General features: G+C 39.4%; 1 protein-coding gene across 4 annotated transcripts in view; it reads left to right on the top strand.

The window, feature by feature from the left end:
• The window catches only part of ptpn4a (protein tyrosine phosphatase non-receptor type 4a), a 343,217-nt gene that overhangs the window by 262,621 nt on the left and 60,842 nt on the right, over window positions 1–19,754 (top strand). For all 4 annotated transcript variants that reach the window (XM_043694229.1, XM_043694231.1, XM_043694228.1 and 1 more), the window contains 2 exons: window positions 8,795–8,929; window positions 16,956–17,114. In XM_043694229.1, coding sequence (XP_043550164.1) covers window positions 8,795–8,929; window positions 16,956–17,114 — 294 coding nt within the window. The remainder of the gene's footprint in view (window positions 1–8,794; window positions 8,930–16,955; window positions 17,115–19,754) is intronic.

Genomic DNA, 19,754 nt, shown 5'->3' with positions numbered 1-19,754 from the left:
GGGGGTGTATATTGGGCATATCAGAAAGAGCTTGTATCTGAGGGAGAGTCTGTGTGGGTGTGTGAGTATGTAGGGGTGTGTGCGTGTATCATGCAGTAGACTCACATGTAGTGTGACATCAACCCAAGGTACCTGGTTGGGTACCAAACATTGCTATCAGCTTCTGCACAGTTCCTCAGCGTTTTTGCATGAACCTTGGGTTCATGTCATAATGTAGGTGACCCTCCTAGCTAGCCTCCTCTAGCTTATCTCTCCACGCTTCAGGCTCTCTGCCTTTATTCCTGATGAAGGGCTTTTGCCCGAAACGTCGATTTCGAAGCTCCTTGGATGCTGCCTGAACTGCTGTGCTCTTCCAGCACCACTAATCCAGAATCTGGTTTCCAGAATCTGCAGTCATTGTTTTTACCTCAACAGTTGATTTATCCCTCTCTTAGAATCTTTCTCCCTTACTGAATTGCCTCCTTAAATGTCTGCCACTACTTGCTTAATGTGACCAGCTAATCTGTGTGGCCACTGCCAGCTAATCTGTGTCCAGACCACTTCAGCTAAGACTATCCTCATTTCATTGTAATATTCTTTATTTTAGTTAAACTCTGTTTCCTAACCAAGTTTCTCGAACTCAAACTGAACATTAAACCCATCATGTTATGATCAGTACTTCCAAAGGGATCTTTTTACTCTGAGGTCATTTATTAAAAGTGCCTCATTATCCATTACCAGATCCAGGATAGCCTTTCCCTAGTTAGCTTCATAACCTTTTGCTCCAGTAAACCATACAGAATGCACTGTATGAATTTGTTGATGTAACTACCCTTTTCAACTCGATTGACCCAATCAACATGAAGATAATTATTGTTCCAATCTTTTTAGGTGGTATTATTTATTGATTTGTAGCCTTTCCTACAGTGTGGCTGCTGTTTGGATGTCTATACACTATTCTTTCTGGTGTCTCCTTTCTATTGCTGTCACTTCCATCCAGCCAAACGGACTGTACATAATCCAAGCCTAAATCATCTCTCATCTCCGTCCTCATTTCATCTCTTGTTAACTGTGCTACCCCAACACTTCCTTCCTTCCTTCCTGCCTTTCCAACAAGTCAAATATCACTGAATGTTAATTTCTCAGATCTGATCTCTTTGTAACCATGTCTCTATAATGGCTATGAAATCATATCCATCTACCTCTGTTTGTGCTATCAGTTTGCCCATCTTTTTCCAAATGCATTGTCCATTAAGATACTAAGCTTTTATTGCTTGCAGCATACCTATATCCCAATTCTCAATGTCCCATGAATGTTTCCAAGGCTTATCATTTTCCTGTTTAACTTAGGCCCATTCCTGTGTTGTACTGTTCTTTCAGCCCACAATGACGTAGCGAACATGACACCAAATTAAGCTAATCCCTTCTTCCTGCCCTTGTTCTATATCCCTCCATTCCTTGCATATTCATGTGCTTATCCAGAAGTCCCTTAAATGCCCCTAGTGTATCTGCCTCCATCTCCACCGCTGGCAGCGCATTCCAGACTCCTACCACTGTTTTTTAAAAAAAACTTGCCCCAACATCTCCTGTGAACTTACCCCCTTTCCCCTTACATGTGTGCTCCCTAGATATTTCAACTGTGGGAAAAAGATTCTGACTGTCAACCCTATCTATGCTTCTCATAATTTTATAGACTTCTATCAAGTCTTCCTTCAGCCTCCCCCACTCCAGAGAGAATGACCTGAGATTTTCTAGCCTCTCCTTGTAGCTCATACCCTTTAATCCAGGCAGCATCCTGGTAAACCTCTTCTGCACCCTCTCCACAGACTCCACATCCTTGCTGTAACGCGGCAACCAGAATTGAACACCATACTCTAAGTGTGGCCGAACCAAAGTCTTCTAGAGCTGCAAATTGGTATCCTGACTCTTGTACTCCATTCCCTGACTGATAAAGACAAGCATGCCATACACTTTCTTTACCACTCTATCTCTTCGTTGCGACTTTCGGGGAGCTATGGACTTAAACTCCAAGATTCTGGATCAGTGGTGCTGGAAGAGCACAGCAATTCAGGCAGCATTGCTGTGCTCTTCCAGCACCACTGATCCAGAATCTGGTTTCCAGCATCTGCAGTCATTGTTTTTACCTCGTTAAACTCCAAGATCCCTCTTTACATTAATACAGTTCAGAGTCTTGCAATGAACTGTATACTTTTCCTTAACAACTGATCTCCCAAAGTCCAGCACTCTTGCTTTCCCAGATTAAACTCCATCTGCCATTTCTCCGCCCATATCTGCAACTGATCTATATCCTGCTTTATCTTGTGACAACCTTCTACACCATCCACAATTCCACTGCAAACCTACTAACCCACCCATCTATATTTTCATGCAAGTCATTTATATATAATCACAGAGGTCCCAGTACAGATCCCTGTGGAACACCACTAGCCACAGATCTCCAGCCTGAAAAATGCCTTTCCACCGCTACCCTCTTGTCTTCTACGGGCAAGTCAATTCTGAATCCGTGCGGCCAAGTCACTGTGGATTCCATACATTTTAATCTTCTGAATGACCCTACTTTGAGGGATCTTGTCAAAAGCATTGCTAAAATCCATGTAGACAGCATCCACTGCTCTACCCTCAATGATCACTTTCGTCACCTCGCAAAATTTCAGTCAAGTGAGTAAGACATGACCTGTCCCACACAAAGCCATGCCAACTGTCCCTAATTAGACCATGCTTTTCCAAATGCACATAAATCCTATCCTAAGAATTCTCTCCAATAACTTCCCAACCACTAATGTGAGACTTCTTTCTCTGTCTGTAGTTTCCTATTATCCTATTCCTGGATTAACATAAGTGACACACCAGTCCTTCGGCATCTCTCCAGTGCCTAGCGAGGATACAGGGAGATCTGGGTCAGTGGGCTGAGTGGTAGGTGAAGTTTAATTTGGATAAATGAGGTATTGCATTTTGGTAATACAAACAAAGACAGATCTTACGCAAGTAATGGTAGGGCCTGGGGGTGTTGTAGAACAAAGAGATTTTGGTGCTAATGATTCCATTAATGTTGATGCCTTATAAAATAGTCATAGAGCATAGAAACAGACCCTTCAGTCCAACAAGTCCATGCTGACCATGTTCCCAAACTAAACTATCCCATTTGCCTACGCATGGCCCACATCCCTCCAAACCTTTCCTGTTAATGAACCTATCCAAATGTCTTTTAAACATTGTAATTACATGCATCCACCACTTTCTCTGGCAATTCATTCCACATACAAACCACACTGTTTAAAAAAATAAGTTGCCCCTCATGTTCTCTTTTGATCTTTCTCCTATCCCCTTAAAAAATGCCTCCTCGTTTTGAAGTCCCCCATCCTAGGGAAAAGGCCCTTTTCATTCACTTTGTCTCGGTCTCTCATAAAGGTCTCTTATAAACCTCAATGAGGTCACCCCTCAATTGCCTACACTCCAGTAAGAAAAGTCTCAATCTTTCCAGCCTATTTTTATAAGTCAAACCCTTCATTCCTGACAACAGCTCTTCTGAACTCTCTCCAGTTCAATAATGTCCTTCCTATAGCTGAGTGATGGGAACTGCACACTGTACTTCAGAAGAGGCCTCACCAACATCCTGTACGACCTCAACAAGGTGTCCCTATCCGATACTCGGAATGTCTGAGCAATGAAGGCAGGCAGATTAAACACTTCCTTCACAAGCAAATTCAAAGAGTTATACACCTGGACCCCTAGATCTCTGTTCTGCAACACTCCCCAGCGGCTTACCATAAATTGAATCGACCTGTCCTTGTTTCTATTACCAACATGCAATACCTCACATGTATCCAAATTAAAGTCCATTTGCCACTCAGCCCATTGACCCAGTTGATCGAGGTCTTGCTTTAATTTTGATAATCTCCTTCACTGTCCACCATACCACCAATTCTGGTGTCATCTGCAAGCTTACTAATCATGCCTCCTGTATTCTCATCCAAATAATTTATTTAAATGACAACTATGTAAGTGATCTGCAAAATAGTGTTGTCAGCTCTGGCTGTACATATCATGGACAATGTCTTCAAAAAGCCACCCCTTCACCTTCAACTGTCCTTTCTGCTATTGGTTAGCTCGTATGCAACTCATCATGGAGACCTGCTGTCTTCACACTGGCTATTCATTGTCATTGTTTCAGCTTTTCGAAGTCCAGTTGACCTGTGTCCCGATCCTCCTCCTCTCCTCTACCCCCAACACCACACCACCACCACCATCACCAACGCAAGGCAAATTAGGTTAGGTTATGTAGAGTTCCTCAGTGTCATCTTGCCCATTCTGATGATGCTGCTCTTTTAACAAGTTTATGTTGTCCTTGGTTTTCTTTTCAGCAGGTCATAAAAACACAGGTTGTGAAAAGTCTGGGCTTGGATTGGTTTTAGAGCCGGTTGATTAAAGCTAGCAAATACTGCCTCAGGCAAAAGGCTTTCAAGTTTAAACAAAATTGTACAATGAAAGGGGAATGGCCAGTCTCCCATCTCAGCTTTACTCTGATTTGATTTTATTTGGCCTGGCCTAAAAGCAGTCAGGCAGTTGTAAAAGCTGCTGGACTCAAAGTTGACCCTTCTCTCTCTCTGACATCTCTCATGTAAGACCCTGTATTTCATTAAACCTTTTGTGCCAAGAGGTGTTTAGGGGGATTTTGCAAGTATTTGGAATAGCATCATTAAGTTGGGATAATCTGTTGGGTTTTCAGATAGGTTAAGTTATTTGGTATCCTGTTCTCTTTTGTTTGTGTTTCATTCAGTACTAGAACATAGAACAGTACAAGCCCTTCGGTCCTCAGTGTTGTGCTGGCCTATTATCCTACTCTAAGATCAGACTAGCCTCCATACCCTTCGTTGTACTATCTTCTATGTGCCTATCCCAAGAGTTGCTTAAATGTCTCTAATGTATCTAACTCTACTACCACTGCTGACAGTACATTCCACACACCTACCACTCTGAGTAAAAAAAATACCTCTGACATCCCTCCCCCCTCCCCCTACCAAACCTTCCTCCAATTAACTTAAAATTATGCCCCCTCATTATAGACATTTCCACCATGGGGAAAAAGCTTCTGGCTATCCACACAATTTATGCCTCTCAACATCTTGTACACCTCCATCAAGTCACCTTTCATCCTCATCCTTCCAATAAGAAAAGCCCTAGCTCTCTCAACCTTTCTGAATCATAAGACATGCCCTCCAGCCCAGATAGCATCCTGGTAAATCTCCTCTACACCGCTTCCACATCTTTGCTATAATGAGGTAACCAGAACTGAACACAACATTTCAAGTATGGTCTAACCAGGGCTCGAAAGAGCTGCAGGACAACCTCATGGCTCCTAAACTCAATCCCCCTACTAATGAAAGCCAACACACCATATGCCTTCTGACAACCTTGCAAATAAATTCTGTTTTGTTTAAAAGTAGTTTGACCAGCTGCATCTCTCCTGGAATATCCGTGTTACACCTGCTTAAAACAATGAGCAAAGTTGGGGTCTGGGCTACTTTCTTGAAATGTTATGGGGGCCTGGCCTGGTCCATACTAATTCATCAATATTAGTCAATAGCTCTTGTTTAAATAAAGCTTACAAATCCATAGTAGAAACAAAATTTACATCAGTCATCAAAAAATGAATTACCTTTACCCTTGCAGGTATTTCTGGATTTGTGCAAAAGCAGGCAGATGTAAAACCAAGTCTGAGGGGATCACCGGATCAGTCATTAGTCTTGTGGTCTCGCGTCTAATTCTAAAATATTTGAAGGCATGGGCAGGAAGTCCTGTGTTTGTTTGTAGTCCTGGCAGCACTTCCCTGTTTTAGACATGTTCTGCTTAATTCTAAAATCCAGTCAAGTTCTGAGATGTTTTGGAGGATATTTGGTATTCTGGAATTAAATAAAGTTGGAGGTACTGGAACAGCAGGTTGAATAAGGTCTGCTATCGCATTTACATAATTCTGGTGAAGTACTTCTGTTGATGATTGTCTTTTCCTCGGGGTGACCAGAGCAGCTCCTAAACAATGAATTACTTTTGAAATTTAGCTACTTATTGAAGCAAGCTTAATGGATAGTTTGTCCATAACAAGGTCCAATAAATGTTAATGAGATAAATAACCAGTTAATTTTTACTAGTGGAGGATGAGTACTAGCGAGAAAGTTTGCTCCCCTCCTAGTCTGCACCCTCACCTTTGTTTGCTCTTTGATTAGAGCATTGCAGTATTTTAACCACGCCAATACAAGAAAAGGGAACTTCAGGTTACAACTGTTCTGAAAAATTCTACTTTTGACATAGTACCATTCCCTCAGTGTTGTATTTAAATGTCAGCCTAAGTATTGTGCTCGGGGGGTTAGAGCAGAGCTCAAGACCATTCCCACCTGACTCATTTGGGAAGACTACCTCAAAGCTAGATTGACCTTTAATCCTGGCATACAATAAAATGATAGTTATGCCTATAAATTTAATGGAGACTCCTTATTTATTTCTTGGCTGTAATTGCTTAGCTGCCGCTGGGGCAACACGTAGGCTCAGTGGTTAGCACTGCTGCCTCATAGCACCAGGGACCCAGTTTCTTTTCCAGCCTCGAGAGACTGTCTGTGTGGAGCTTGCACAATCTCTCCGTGTCTGCGTGAGTTTCCTCCCACAGTCCAAAGATGTGCCGGCTAGGGTAGATTGGCCATGCTCAATTGCCCATAGTGTTAGGTGCGTTAGTCAGAGGGAAATGGGTCTGGGTGGGTTACTCTTTGGAGGGTCGGTGTGGACTGGTTGGACCGAAGAGCCTGTTTCCACACTTGTAGGGAATCTAATCTAAGAAGAAATAATTGTTTTATAACTTTCTCATTAGTTGAATAAGAAAATTACAATCATGATATGATTTTTTTTTCAAGTTGCACCTCCAACTAGTTTTATTATCTCTAAAGTTCATACCTAATTTAATAGCTTTTCCATCACAAAGAAGAGAAGCTATTACCATGATCACCTTGTCTGCGTATTTATCACGTGACAAGTTGATAACGCTATTTTCTTAAATGTATTTTGTTCATTGACAATATCAGAACAAATAGAAGTAAACTATGCCAGGTATTCTGTCTGATTAAACAGTAAGGTAGAATAGAACATTTTTAATGTGGTAGCTGAACTACATACATTTTTGCTTAATTAACATCAAAAACAGTGTAATATATTAATTGTGCTGAAGCCATTTCAAAAGGAATGAAATATTTTTAACTATTCCTTTAACTTTGTACAAAATCCCCTTCAAGGAAATGAGAAATAATGTCAAGGTTTTGATGAAATGTTCACCTTGTAGCTGCGCAGGACCTAAACTCTAGAATTCCCTCCAGCCCTGCATCCCAATGTCTTTCCTTTTAAGACTTTGTTTAATACCTCCTCCTTAGACACTTCTAATACCACCACCTTTATCAATGTGTCAGTTTCTTAAGATTGCACTGCAGTAAAATGCCTATATTACAACATGCTTTTGTTAAAGATCATAATCACCAAAATCAGAGTGTGGGTGCACGGGTGACTAGGATGCAAATTCAAAGATGAAAAGACTTTGTGGACGTTCTGGAATAGTTACTTGTTGTGTTTGCCAACAATATGGAGCAGCAAACAATAATTTGGAATAACATTTGGGAATGGAGATGATGACAAAAAAGGAGGCAAGAAAAGGAAAGGAATTTTAACCACAGTTTAGTCACTTCAGTTATTGACATATTTTCCATGTGACAGTCAAAATGGCAGTGCAGACACAGAACTATGGTGGTCAGAAAAACCGCAGCTGAGAACAGCTCAACTAATGCAATGTGGTTAAGTTTTCTGCGAAATTGCCAAACTGCACAGGAAATCTGTCAAACCAGTTTGAGTGTGGGTGGGACCCAGAAGTTAAAACTGTTGAGATGCTTTTCCTTCAGTTGTTAGAAAATACACAACAAACTACAGTGCCTTTGGTTTTGATAACAATATTGTAAAGTAAAGGCAACTAGGTTAAAGGTTTAAGTAACGTGTATCGCAGGTAACTATAAATTATAGCTTAATTATAAAAATCTAGTTCAGTGAACGAGATGAGTAGGCAGATGGAGGTGTTCTTAATCAGCACATGACTTTCCATTGACTGAATTATGGGAAAACTAGTAAAGAAACATAAGATTTCAGACTGATTGCAACTCTACTTAATGTCTGGAAAGGAGCAAATTATGGGGAAGAAAATGTGGACGGTGAGGCTGTGGAAATGTAGTGTCCATGTTTAACTGCTTTGTTTTGTTTAAAATGTTAATATTAAGCTGTTTTCAGTTTACAATAAAATGTTACTTAATTGCTGCTTAGATCAAAATTAAGGTAATGTATTTAATAGAACACTAATCGGCTGAATTATGACTACCACTGATTTGCATATCACGTTATAGATATATTGTTTACTGCATATTGCTGTTTTAAACTGTTCACTGATTATATAGAAGATTAGATGCTTGTATTAAAAATAGCATACATTTACAATGTCTCTTTCGGCCTGGAGAAAGGTCATCGAACCTGAAACATTAACTTCATTTCTCTCTCAAGCGATGCTGCCAGACCTGCTGAGCTTCTGTAGCAATTTCTGTTTTAGTTTTTGATTTCCAGCATTCACAGTTCTTTGTTTTATGTTAGTACCTTTTAAGTTAGCCTTGTATGTAGTATCTACATTTGTTGTCTCAATCTGTGTTAACACCGAATTGATCATGGTGCCTCTATTTGAAGACATATTTTAAATAAAACATCTTTCTTCCCTCTAATGGTTCAGATCACCCAGTAAACCATTAACAAGAAAGATGATGAGTGGGATGGACTGGGACTCAGTAAGCAGAAATTCACTGTCAGATGACCGACTTGAAACACAAAGTCTCCCTTCACGTTCTCCACCTGGAACTCCAAATCAGTGAGTAATGAATGCAAGCTTTTGTTTAAAGGACAGTATTAAGAGAAGATGTTTTGATAGTGCCATATATATTGCAAGTATTTCATTTGATTTGCCTTTGTCAGCATCTTGTTCCTTCTATTCCTCTCCAAATAAAAGGCTTTGTAGAAATAAAATGTTGGAAAAGATTGCTGATCTTTGTTGGGAGGGAAAGATGCATCCACATAATTACAACTAAACCCAAACTGATGATATTAAAAAACAAAAGGAGCATGAGTAGACCATATGGCCTGTCTGCTATTTGATGTGATCATGGCTAATCTTGGGCTTCAGTTCCACTTTTCTGTCTTTATGGTGAGGTATGCATTTATTGTCCATCCATTGTTGCTCTTGAGAAGGTGGTGAATTGGAGCCTTTTCTACTAACTGCTGTAGTCGATTTGGTGGAGGGAGTTGAAATCAAGCCCATTCCTAACCTTGAGTGCTTCAGTGAGATCCTCATCTCCCCCTCCCCCATTCCTTTAAATACCAAGGGCTGACATTTTGGTCTCTTATCTAAGGAAACATAAATTGGCATTGGAGACAGTCCAGAGAAGGTTCACTAGGTTGTTTCTGGGTTTGGAGGCATTTCCTTACGAGGAAAGGTTGAGTAGATTGGACTTCTACTCAGTGGAGTTTACGAGATACTGTTAGACCACTCTGTTTTATTCCTTTGACGTTTGTGCCCTTATGTCATGTTTTATTATCAGAATTGCCTCTCCTTTTCCGTTCTGCATATATTTTTGAATTATTTTGTATCCCAAAATATTTATTTCCCAATCTCAGTAAACCTTTTCACCATGTCTCTACAACAGAACCATTTCTCTGCTTGTGCCATTAGCTCACCTCTCATTGTGGACATGATTTAGAGATGCTGGTGTTGGACTGGGGTGTACAAAATTAAAAATCACACAACACCAGGTTATAGTCCAACAGGTTTAATTGGAAGCACTAGCTTTCGGAGCACTGTTGATGAAGGAACAGTGCTTCCAATTAAATCTGTTGGAATATAACCTGGTGTTGTGTGAATTTTTAACTTTTTCATTGTGGATGCTGTATGTATGTATTCAGATAGTGATTATAGTTTTATTTTTCTCTTCCCCTTCATGTTAATCTCATTATCTTGCATTATTGCCTCATCTTTTCTCTTTAATTTTCTAAATCACCCCTCACATTAGCTTTTCCCACTCTATTTAGTTTAAAACTGATTTTGGCAATACAACTTCCAGAAATAGACAAATTTTGAGCTTCCTGAATAGTCACATGAACAGTGTTAAATCTTCCTTGTATGTACTCCTTTGCAGTCCCAGTTTTGTGACTCACCAGGACATTATCCCAATTTGATTCTTGTAAAGTATGTCCAATGAAGCAGCTCCCTTTACTCCCCAAGACTGGTGTCAGTGTCCTACAAATCAAAATTTACTTGAACTTAAAACAACCTTTTTGCCCCATGCATTCAACTATGCCAATTTGCTTCATGGCTCAAATTTATCATTCAGCACTGGTCACTTCTATGTTTTGTTTTCAATTCTAGCTCAAAACGGATCATTCTTCCTTCTAAAATCGCTCTCACTTCTACCTATATCTACCTATTCTCTCTCCCCAACTCTCGACTTGAATAACTCCCTGCATCAGAGTTAATGGTCAGTTTTCTCATCCATGCTACAATTCCTGCTAGATGATTGCAGGGTCTGAGGTTACTCAGGGACAAAAGCTCTCTTTTGTCCCTGATCATTGCCCAAATTAGAAGCGCCAAGTGTAAGGTATGTGTTGTATTATAAATTAATTGACCATTGATTAGATTAGATTACATTACATTACAATGTGGAAACAGGCCCTTCGGCCCAACAAGTCCACACCGACCCGCCGAAGCGCAACCCACCCATACCCCTACATTTACCCCTTACCTAACACTACGGGCAATTACTTGATTTGTATATTATGTCTCTATTTCCAAAGAGAATATGATGAGCTAAGCTAGATTTATTAAGAAGAGGTAATGGAATGAGAGAGATGCCACTTATGGAACGCATTTGTGACATTCTGTTTTGTGTTCGAAAAGCCAAACTGGTTCAATAACGCAAATGAATTGGCCAGTAGAAAGAATTCTCACTTGTACCCTTATTATGAATATTGACAAACCATCTAAAAAAAAATTAATCCATGGAGGAGGGAGATATCAAATGGCCCAATATGAAGTCTACCATAGAAACTAATAAATAAACAAACATACGATTTGGATCGTACATACAAGGAAGATTTAACACTGTTCATGTGACTGTTTATAAGCTCAAAATTTGTTTCTTTCTGGAAATTGTATTGCCAAAACCAGTTTGAAATAAAATAGAATTCTGAATTACGGACTCCCAATGAACCTGTCTCCTTTCTTTTTCTCTCTCTCCCCCTCTCTTTCTCCCTCTCTTTCTCTGTCTCTGTCTGTCTGTCTGTCTATAGAACCATATAAATGACACAGAAGGAGGCCATGCAGCTCATCTTATCCATGTTGTCCCAAAGAGAGATGGGTGCCCTTTCTAATCTCATTTTCCTGCACACAGCCTATAGCCTTGCAGTTTTCAGCACTTAAGGTGCAACCCCAATCTTTCCAATCTCACCTCAGCTACAATTCTCTAGCCCTGGGAACATTCTAGCAAATCTTCTCTGCACCATCCCCCGGTCAACTATGTCCTTCCTGTAATGTGATGACCAGAACTGCACACAGTTATGGCTTTATCAGTGTCTTATACAGTTCGATCATTCTGTCCCTACTTTAGTATTCTATACCCCTGCCAGTGAAAGAGACTATTCCATATGCCTTCTTTACAACTTTATCTACCTGTACTGGTATTTTTAGGGACCTGTGCACTTGCATGCCAAGATATCTCATCTCCCCCTCTCAGTCGATTCCTGGTTATTGTGTATTACCTTTTACTGTTTGACTTTACTAACCCTAACCTCACACTTGTCAAAGTGAACTCCAACTGCAACTTTCCTGCCCACTCATCCAAGCCATGTATATTATTTTGGAGCTTACAGCTATCCTCTGTACTATCAGTCATGCACCAAATTTTTGTGTCATCTGGAAAATTTCCCAATTGTCTCCCCACATTCAAGTCTAAATCGTTAATATGGGGGAAAAAAACATGGGTCCCAACACCAAACACTGCAGAAAGAGTGTTTCTGAAACAGCTTTCTATTCACAAGGATGGCCACCAACAATTTCCCTTTGTTTCATGTTACTGAGCCAACTTTGGATCCAGTTCCACAGTTTATCAGTAAATTCAGAATTGTCTCCTCTCATTGGTTTGTCACAGTGTTTAAAAATACAATTCCGGAACACTAAATTAATTTTTCACTATCAATGTCTCTTATACTGTTTGAAATTCAGTTGATATTGGGATAGTTAAAAGTCTCCTACTATTATTGCCCTCTTATTCCTACAGGCAGTAATTTGTCTACACGTGTGTTCTTCTATTTCCCCCTCACTATTTTGGGGTCTGTAGTATAAAACAACTGTAACTGATTCTTTAACTAATACTGTTAACCTATCCCCTTCCTTTTTTGTCACCCAATCTACTCTGCATGAAAACTCTATATCCAGGGATATTGAGCTGTCAATTTTGCTCCTCATTTAGTCACGTTTTCATTATAGCAATAACATTATGTTGCCATGTGGTTATCTGTACCCTTATTTCATCTGCCTTGTTTGTTTTGAAGTATTAACAGCTGAGCCCCATCAATTTCCTTTGCTGGATGCTTTTAATCCTAGTTTCCTTTATCTTTGAGTTGTTGACTACATCACTAAGAAGGGCTTATGCCCAAAACGTCGATTCTCCTGCTCCTTGGATGCTGCCTGACCTGCTGCGCTTTTCCAGCAACACATTTTCAGCTCTGATCTCCAGCATCTGCAGTCCTCACTTTCTCCTCCTACATCGCTAACTAGTGTTCTACCTCCTGTTTCCTGATCTGAATATGATCCATTTGAGACTACACTTCCAGTTCACATTCCCCTGCCATACTAGTTTAAAACCTTACCAGTTGGACTCACAAAAGTTCCCATGAGGGTGTTTGTCCCACCTCTACCCAGATGCAATCTTTTGGGTCCCACCTTCCCCAGAAATGGATCAATGCCTCAAGAATCTAACCCCTCCCTGGTACACCATTTCTCCAACTATGCATTCATCGGTGTTTGGAATAATGAGAGCGATACCATTGAAACTCATGGATCTCTGACAGGACTGAACAGATTGAAATGGGAATGATAGCACTTGCTAGGATGCCTAGAATTAGAGTAGGCCATTGCAGACCTAGATGAGGAGAAACTTTTTCACTCAGGACAGTGAATCTGTGAATTCTGTACCACAGAAAGCCAAGTTATTAGGTATGTTTAAGAAACAAATAAATAGGTAATTAGAAGCAGAGGTGTCAAGATATTTATGGCGGGCGCAGATGCATGGTATTGACTTTAGATGGACCCAGGATTCAGTCATTGTTTCTGATTCATGGCTTTTGCAGTGCGTTAGATTCTTATGTTTTGGATTGTATTTCATGCTGATCTTGTTTGAGATCCATATCTATTAAGATTTGGCTTTGTTAATGGAAGACACAATCCTTTTACTACATGTCGGGAGGCATTGGCCTAGTGGCATTATCGCTGGACAGTTAGTCTAGAGACCCAGGAAATGTTCTGGGGGTCCAGTTTCAAATCCCACCATGGCAGATATTGGAATTTGAATTCAAGAAAAAAAAAAGTCTGGAATTAAGAGTCTCATGATAACCATTGTTGGTTGTCAGAAAAACCCGTCTGGTTCACTAATGTCCTTTCAGGGAAAAAAAAACTTCCATCTTTACTTGGATTCCAGACCCTAAGCAATGTGGTTGACTCTTAACTGCCCTCTAGGCAATTAAGGATGAACAATGAATGCTAGCCTAGCTAGTGAATGAATTTAAAAATGGCAATTTTGATGTTAACTGAAATAAAATTCTATACTTTGAAAATAGTTTGGTCAAGCAGCATCTGTGGCGTCACAATATACATTTCAGGAGGGAACCTGAACAGTGGGAAGGGAGCAGCTAAAAGGAGAAGTATTACATTCCCTGACCTTGAATGGCAATGTAGTGGGACATAGGAAAGAACATACTGAGGTCAATTCAGGACTGGGCAGATGGAACAGACATTTTTTTAACACCTTTCAAGGCCGTCAAGCACTCATTCCAGTTGAAATAGTAATTTGCTTGAACTTTAAACATAATATGCTGCATCCATGCAGGTACCTCCACATGGGGAACACTAAATATAGGTTGCTTTACTCCTTGACAGTCAGTAGAAATGTTGGTGATGTCCAATTGTGTGATCAGTCTTCTTTTTTCCAGATGTAGCCCTACACCCCATAACCAAATTTGGGACCAGTTTTTCATAAATTCTGCGTGAGTTGTAGCTGCATGCCTTTGCATCATTCAAACATGCCCTTTCCAATTTCATTTAATCAATTATAAATTTTCTCCATGTGTCTTTCTCAACATCTTAAGGTTATCGTCACTGCTACTTAAGAGTGCTCTCATTACGAGTTCCAGTGCAAAAGTCTGTAAAGGGCCTGCGGCTGAATGGAAGTATGCCTGGTATCTTAAGCTCACCACTGATCACAATATCTGAGCCCATGTAATTTAGTTTTGCCAGCTCTTTGTACAGTAGGGAAATAATAACTAGTTTGTAATTCCGATGTCAAAGCCGTAGAATTTTTCTTTAAATAGATATCTATGCAAAAGGTGCTGAGGGCATGTTGTTTAAATTGTTTTAATTCAAAAGGCTGCCAATCAAACACATTTGAACGAATCAAACTGCATGTTGTATTTTGATTAATTGAGCTCCTTCTTAAAGCATATTACAAAGTGCAAATCAACCATTCATTATCATTTAATATCAATTTAAACAGAAGCATGATTTCTGTGAATGCAGCTAGGTTTTCTTTAACCTTGCATGTGACAGTTAAAGGAACTAATGGTAAATGTAAAACCTTGATTGAAATAATTCATTTTGTCATGGTTAGTTTTCTATTTATGATGGGTACATGTGTTAGCTTAAACATAAGAAGAATCTAGCTTGGAATGGAGACCCATGTAGCAGACGACAAAGTGGTTTCTGTGCTTCAGATATGAAACTGTTCAGAGTATAACGTCTGTGTGTATAAAATATGTACTTGTGGGTGTGGTAGTGCTGTTGTCATCATAATGCAGAAAGGAAGTTTTTAAGTGTAATAGAAGGGTGTGACATAAAGGGTCCTGACAACGTTCCATGCTCATGTGGAAAGCAGTTAATTGCTCTTGCTGAATTGGGTATGCCTGCTTTGTGAAGAATGGTTCTCTTGGTGTACACATTCAAAATAAAAATACAGCAATAAAGATGTCATTGCACTCCAGCTGTTTTATGAAGCCTAAGTTACATAAAAGTGCTTTTCACCACAGGTCGTCAAACAAAAATTGGCAGTGTATAAACTGGCCAAAAGATGTACTTGGGAAAATGTTTATTTTCTCTATGTGGAGGTATTTTTTTCCACAATGTTCTCCTATCTATGATTTCTGCCAGCTGTTAACCATTTCCCAGATTGGTAATTTTGAAAGATATTAAGAAAACATGCAGAGTTTGGGCTTTCTTTATTGCTGGTGTATGGACTGCGTGCTCTCATTTAAAGTTTATGCACAGAAGGGAATTTGCATTTTTCACATTCTATGTGAAGCAATCAATGTGCACAATTACCAAATGCTATATAACTCATAATGAAGCCCCTTTGTCAATATCATGCATATTCTTCATGCACTCTGTCAAGATGTCTGTTCCAAACCAATTTATGGAGACAATGTAAGTTGTGTATTGCATTGTAATGCATGGTACTGCACATTACAAGTCAGTAGATTACTAATGATCCATTTCTAAAATCATGCACATGAAAACCGATCTTGCATATACATATCCACCTTCATGTTGACTAATTCTGTCCTTTGACAAGGTCTTCTGCTAGATGACTGCAGTTAGGCCTGGCAAAACTGGAATCAGTGGGTATCAGGGGGCAATCTCTCTGCTGTTTGGGGTCATACCTGGCACATAGGAAGATAATCACTGTTGGAGGTCAATCATCTCAGCTTCAGGGTAGTGTCCTAGGCCCAATCATCTTCAGCTGCTTAACATTGACTTTCCCTCCATCATAAGGTCAGAAATGAGGGTGTTTGCTGATGATTTATATAATGTTCAGCACGATTCACAATGACTCAGCTACTGAAGCAGTCCATGTTCAAATGGACCAAGATCTGGACAATATCCAGGCTTGGGCTGACAAGTGGCAAGTAACATTTGCACCACAGAAATGCCAGGCTACCGTCATCACTAATAAGAGACAATCTAACCATCATCCCTTGACATTCAGTGGCGTTACAATCACTGAATCCCTGGCTAAGAAAATCCTTGGGGTTACTATTGACCAGAAACTCAACTGGACTTGCTACATAAATGCAGTGTCTACAAGAGCAGGTCAGAAGCTAGAAATACTGCAGCAAGTAACTCACCACCTAACTCCCCAAAGCCTGTCTATTATCTACAAGGCAGAAGTCAGGAGTGTGATGGAATGCTCCCCTTCATTGTATGTGTGATGACATTTCTTACTGAATCATTAAATTTGTAATGTAATTGCTATAGTATTCCCGGAATAAAAGTTCAGTTTGTAGTGGTTTGTGGTTTAGTGCAGAATAACAGAAGTGACTATCCTTCAAAAGTAATTAATTGATATGAAATGCTTTGGTGATCCTTAAGACTGTTAAATTATAATTAGCTCTTTGTGTAACATTATCATTATGAATATGTTGCTCATTGAACATTTTTGGAGTGATGTATATAAACAGTGCAACGCTGCCATAGTTGAATAAGTGCTGTGGTAGCTAATTTGGTAATCCTATGTCTTAATTTGTTTCTTTTTTTCTTTGTCGTTGCAACTGAAACTGCCAAATTAATTCTTGGAATAAAGTCGAAACTCCACATTCGCTCAGGAAGGAAGCCGTCCAAGACCTTCATCTGTAGGACACTTGGTTGACCACATAGTGCATGTTTCATCGAGTGAGGTCTTTGCCAACCACAAATCTCCTTCCTCTACACAAGCAAACAGTATTATTCTGGAGTCATCTCCGTAAGTTTCCACCATTGTTATTTAATACACATGTTCAGGAGATTTATCTAACTTGTGCGTGGGAGTTTTCATGTTGTTTGGGTTTGGAGCCTATTGTTGTGGTTGGGTGGGATGTTCACAGCCAAATGACTTTTTTAATGTTTTATTTTCACTATTCATTCTGGTGTTATCAGTTCCATGTTAATTTTTATAATGTTGAGGAGACATTTTTTGCAATCAAATCTAAACTTGCACCTGCTATTAGTCTTGCAGTATGGGCACTTGACTCCGAGATAAAATTTGACCAATCAGTATTCTCCTATCTGAGCACCACAGAAGGTAGACTGAAGATAAAATGGATTGAAAACTTATACTATTGTCGTTCTTCAAAATAGGAATAATGGTCAAATCCATGATTCTGTCGTTTGTGACAGTTCTGTCTTATGTTAAATTATTAAATCTATTTTTAATAAATCACTATTTGAATTATAGCTGTACCTAAACAGGAAATGTTTCAAATGGATGTCACATTGTATTCATCCAATATTTGAATTGTAACTTGGGTGCAGAAACCTTTAATTTATTTTTAGCAGATAATCCATTTATAGCCAACTTAACAAAATCTATATTTTATTTGTTCATGGGATGTGGGTGTCACTGGTTGGCCAGCATTTATTGTCTGTCCCTAGCTGCCCTTAAATTGAGTGGCTTGCTAGGCTACTTCAGAGGTCAGTTGCGAGTCAACCATATTGCTGTGGGCCTGGAGTCACGTAGGCCAGACCAGACGAGAATGGCGGATTTCCTTCCCTGAAGGAAGAAGAACATTAGTGATTCAGGTGGTCTTTTCTGACATCGGCAGTGGTTAAAATGGTCATTAGTAGAATCTTAATTCCAGCTTTTTAAAAAAAATTCAATTTGCACTATCTCCCCAGAAGATTAGTAGACCAGCGATAATACACTCGGCCATCGCTGCCCCCCTATCAGTTGTGCAAAAACGTTCTGTTGAATGATATTCGAAATATATATGCTACTCTTTTATTACTATTTACATACCAAAAGTAATACAATGTATTTCAATTGGAAAGAAATGTAAACATGACTCGTTACAATAATGTAACCAGTGCACAATGTACATCATTAAGCAGATTTTCTGCAGGTAAAGCATTAAATACAGTTTCAATACTGTAAAATAAGCTGCTTTTATCCAACCATTCATTATGAATGTAAACTTTGCTGAATAAATATAAAGCAGTACACTCTTTAGTTAAAATTTGATTCTTGAACCTCCATGTTATGCTAATGTGAAGGGGTGCACTTTTTTTCCAGAGGAAGGAAGTAATAAACTGCAGAAAAAAAACTTTTCTCACAAGTATGTACTATATGTAGCAAAGTTTTTTTTCTTTGTTAACTCCTTTCATGTGAATTAACCTAGACCAATCTGTTTTTAAGATGTGCTATGTTAGATCTAATACCAAAATCAATAGATTGGGGGATAGATAAAATATTCCTCGCTTTCTGCCTTGGTTGCTGCTGTGTTATCCATTAGCAGTTGCACAGAATAAAATATGGGCAAAAATGTGGCCTATTTTACAGCTGCAAACCACTAATAAAACATTTTAAAGTTTTTAATTTAATGAAATTAGCCACTGTAACTGATGTAGTTAGCGAGTGAGTACAGGTTTTCATTATTTTCTGTTATTGAAATGCAAGGTACTCATTGGTACACTAAAATACATTTTTTGATAATCTCATTTTCCGTTGAATTAATAAACTGTACCAAGTTACCACTTTGAAATATATTCAATTTTTGAATGCAAATTATTCAGTGATATGCAAATGAGCTTTGAGCGAAAGAGAACCCTGAAAATTAATGCAATTTCAGCCTAGAGCCTTGATTGCATTCCGAGGGACTCATAACTGTGAACTGTGAAATACGGGAGTCCTGATTTATGAATGTCCGACTTACAAATGTTCATGCTTACAAACGCACTCACATACATGGTTTTAATTTTAAAGACCTGAAATATTTCCTGTGCTTACAACTGGCTGCTTTACATTGTCCTACATTGTGTTCTAACTTACATACAAATCAACTTAAAAACTGTTATGGACCAGACCAGACCCGCTCAAAACATTTCAAGAAGGTAGCCCAGACCCTAACTTTTCTAGTTGTTAAGCAGGTTTAAGGTGGATATTCCAGGAACAATGCAGCTGGTCAAACCACTCGTTTTTAAACAAAACAGAACTTGTTTACAGACTACCAAATGAAGCACAAGCAAAAGAAAGCAGAATTCAGAATAACCACTATTTGAAAACCCGACCAATTTGATTTCCCCAGTAATTTAACAAAGAGCTGTTCCCATTTCCTGCAACATCCCATAAACACATCCCTTGGCAAAAAAGGTAAAATCAAACACTGGTTCTTACTGTAGCGAGAGATTCCAGAGAGGATTAGCTAGGGATCATTGGCTGAAACATGGAACCTCCAAGGCCCCAAGGGATCCTTCCATATCCGTCACAAATTCACCTGCACCTCCACACACATCATTTACTGCATCCGCTGCACCCGATGTGGCCTCCTCTATATTGGGGAGACAGGCCGCTTACTTGCGGAACGTTTCAGAGAACACCTCTGGGACACCCGCACCAACCAATCCAACC

Source organism: Chiloscyllium plagiosum, chromosome 7 (genome assembly GCF_004010195.1).
Source record: "Chiloscyllium plagiosum isolate BGI_BamShark_2017 chromosome 7, ASM401019v2, whole genome shotgun sequence".
NCBI classification, from domain to species: domain Eukaryota; kingdom Metazoa; phylum Chordata; class Chondrichthyes; order Orectolobiformes; family Hemiscylliidae; genus Chiloscyllium; species Chiloscyllium plagiosum.
Note: the sequence above shows the minus strand (reverse complement) of the source record. Positions and strands in the feature narration are given on the sequence as shown.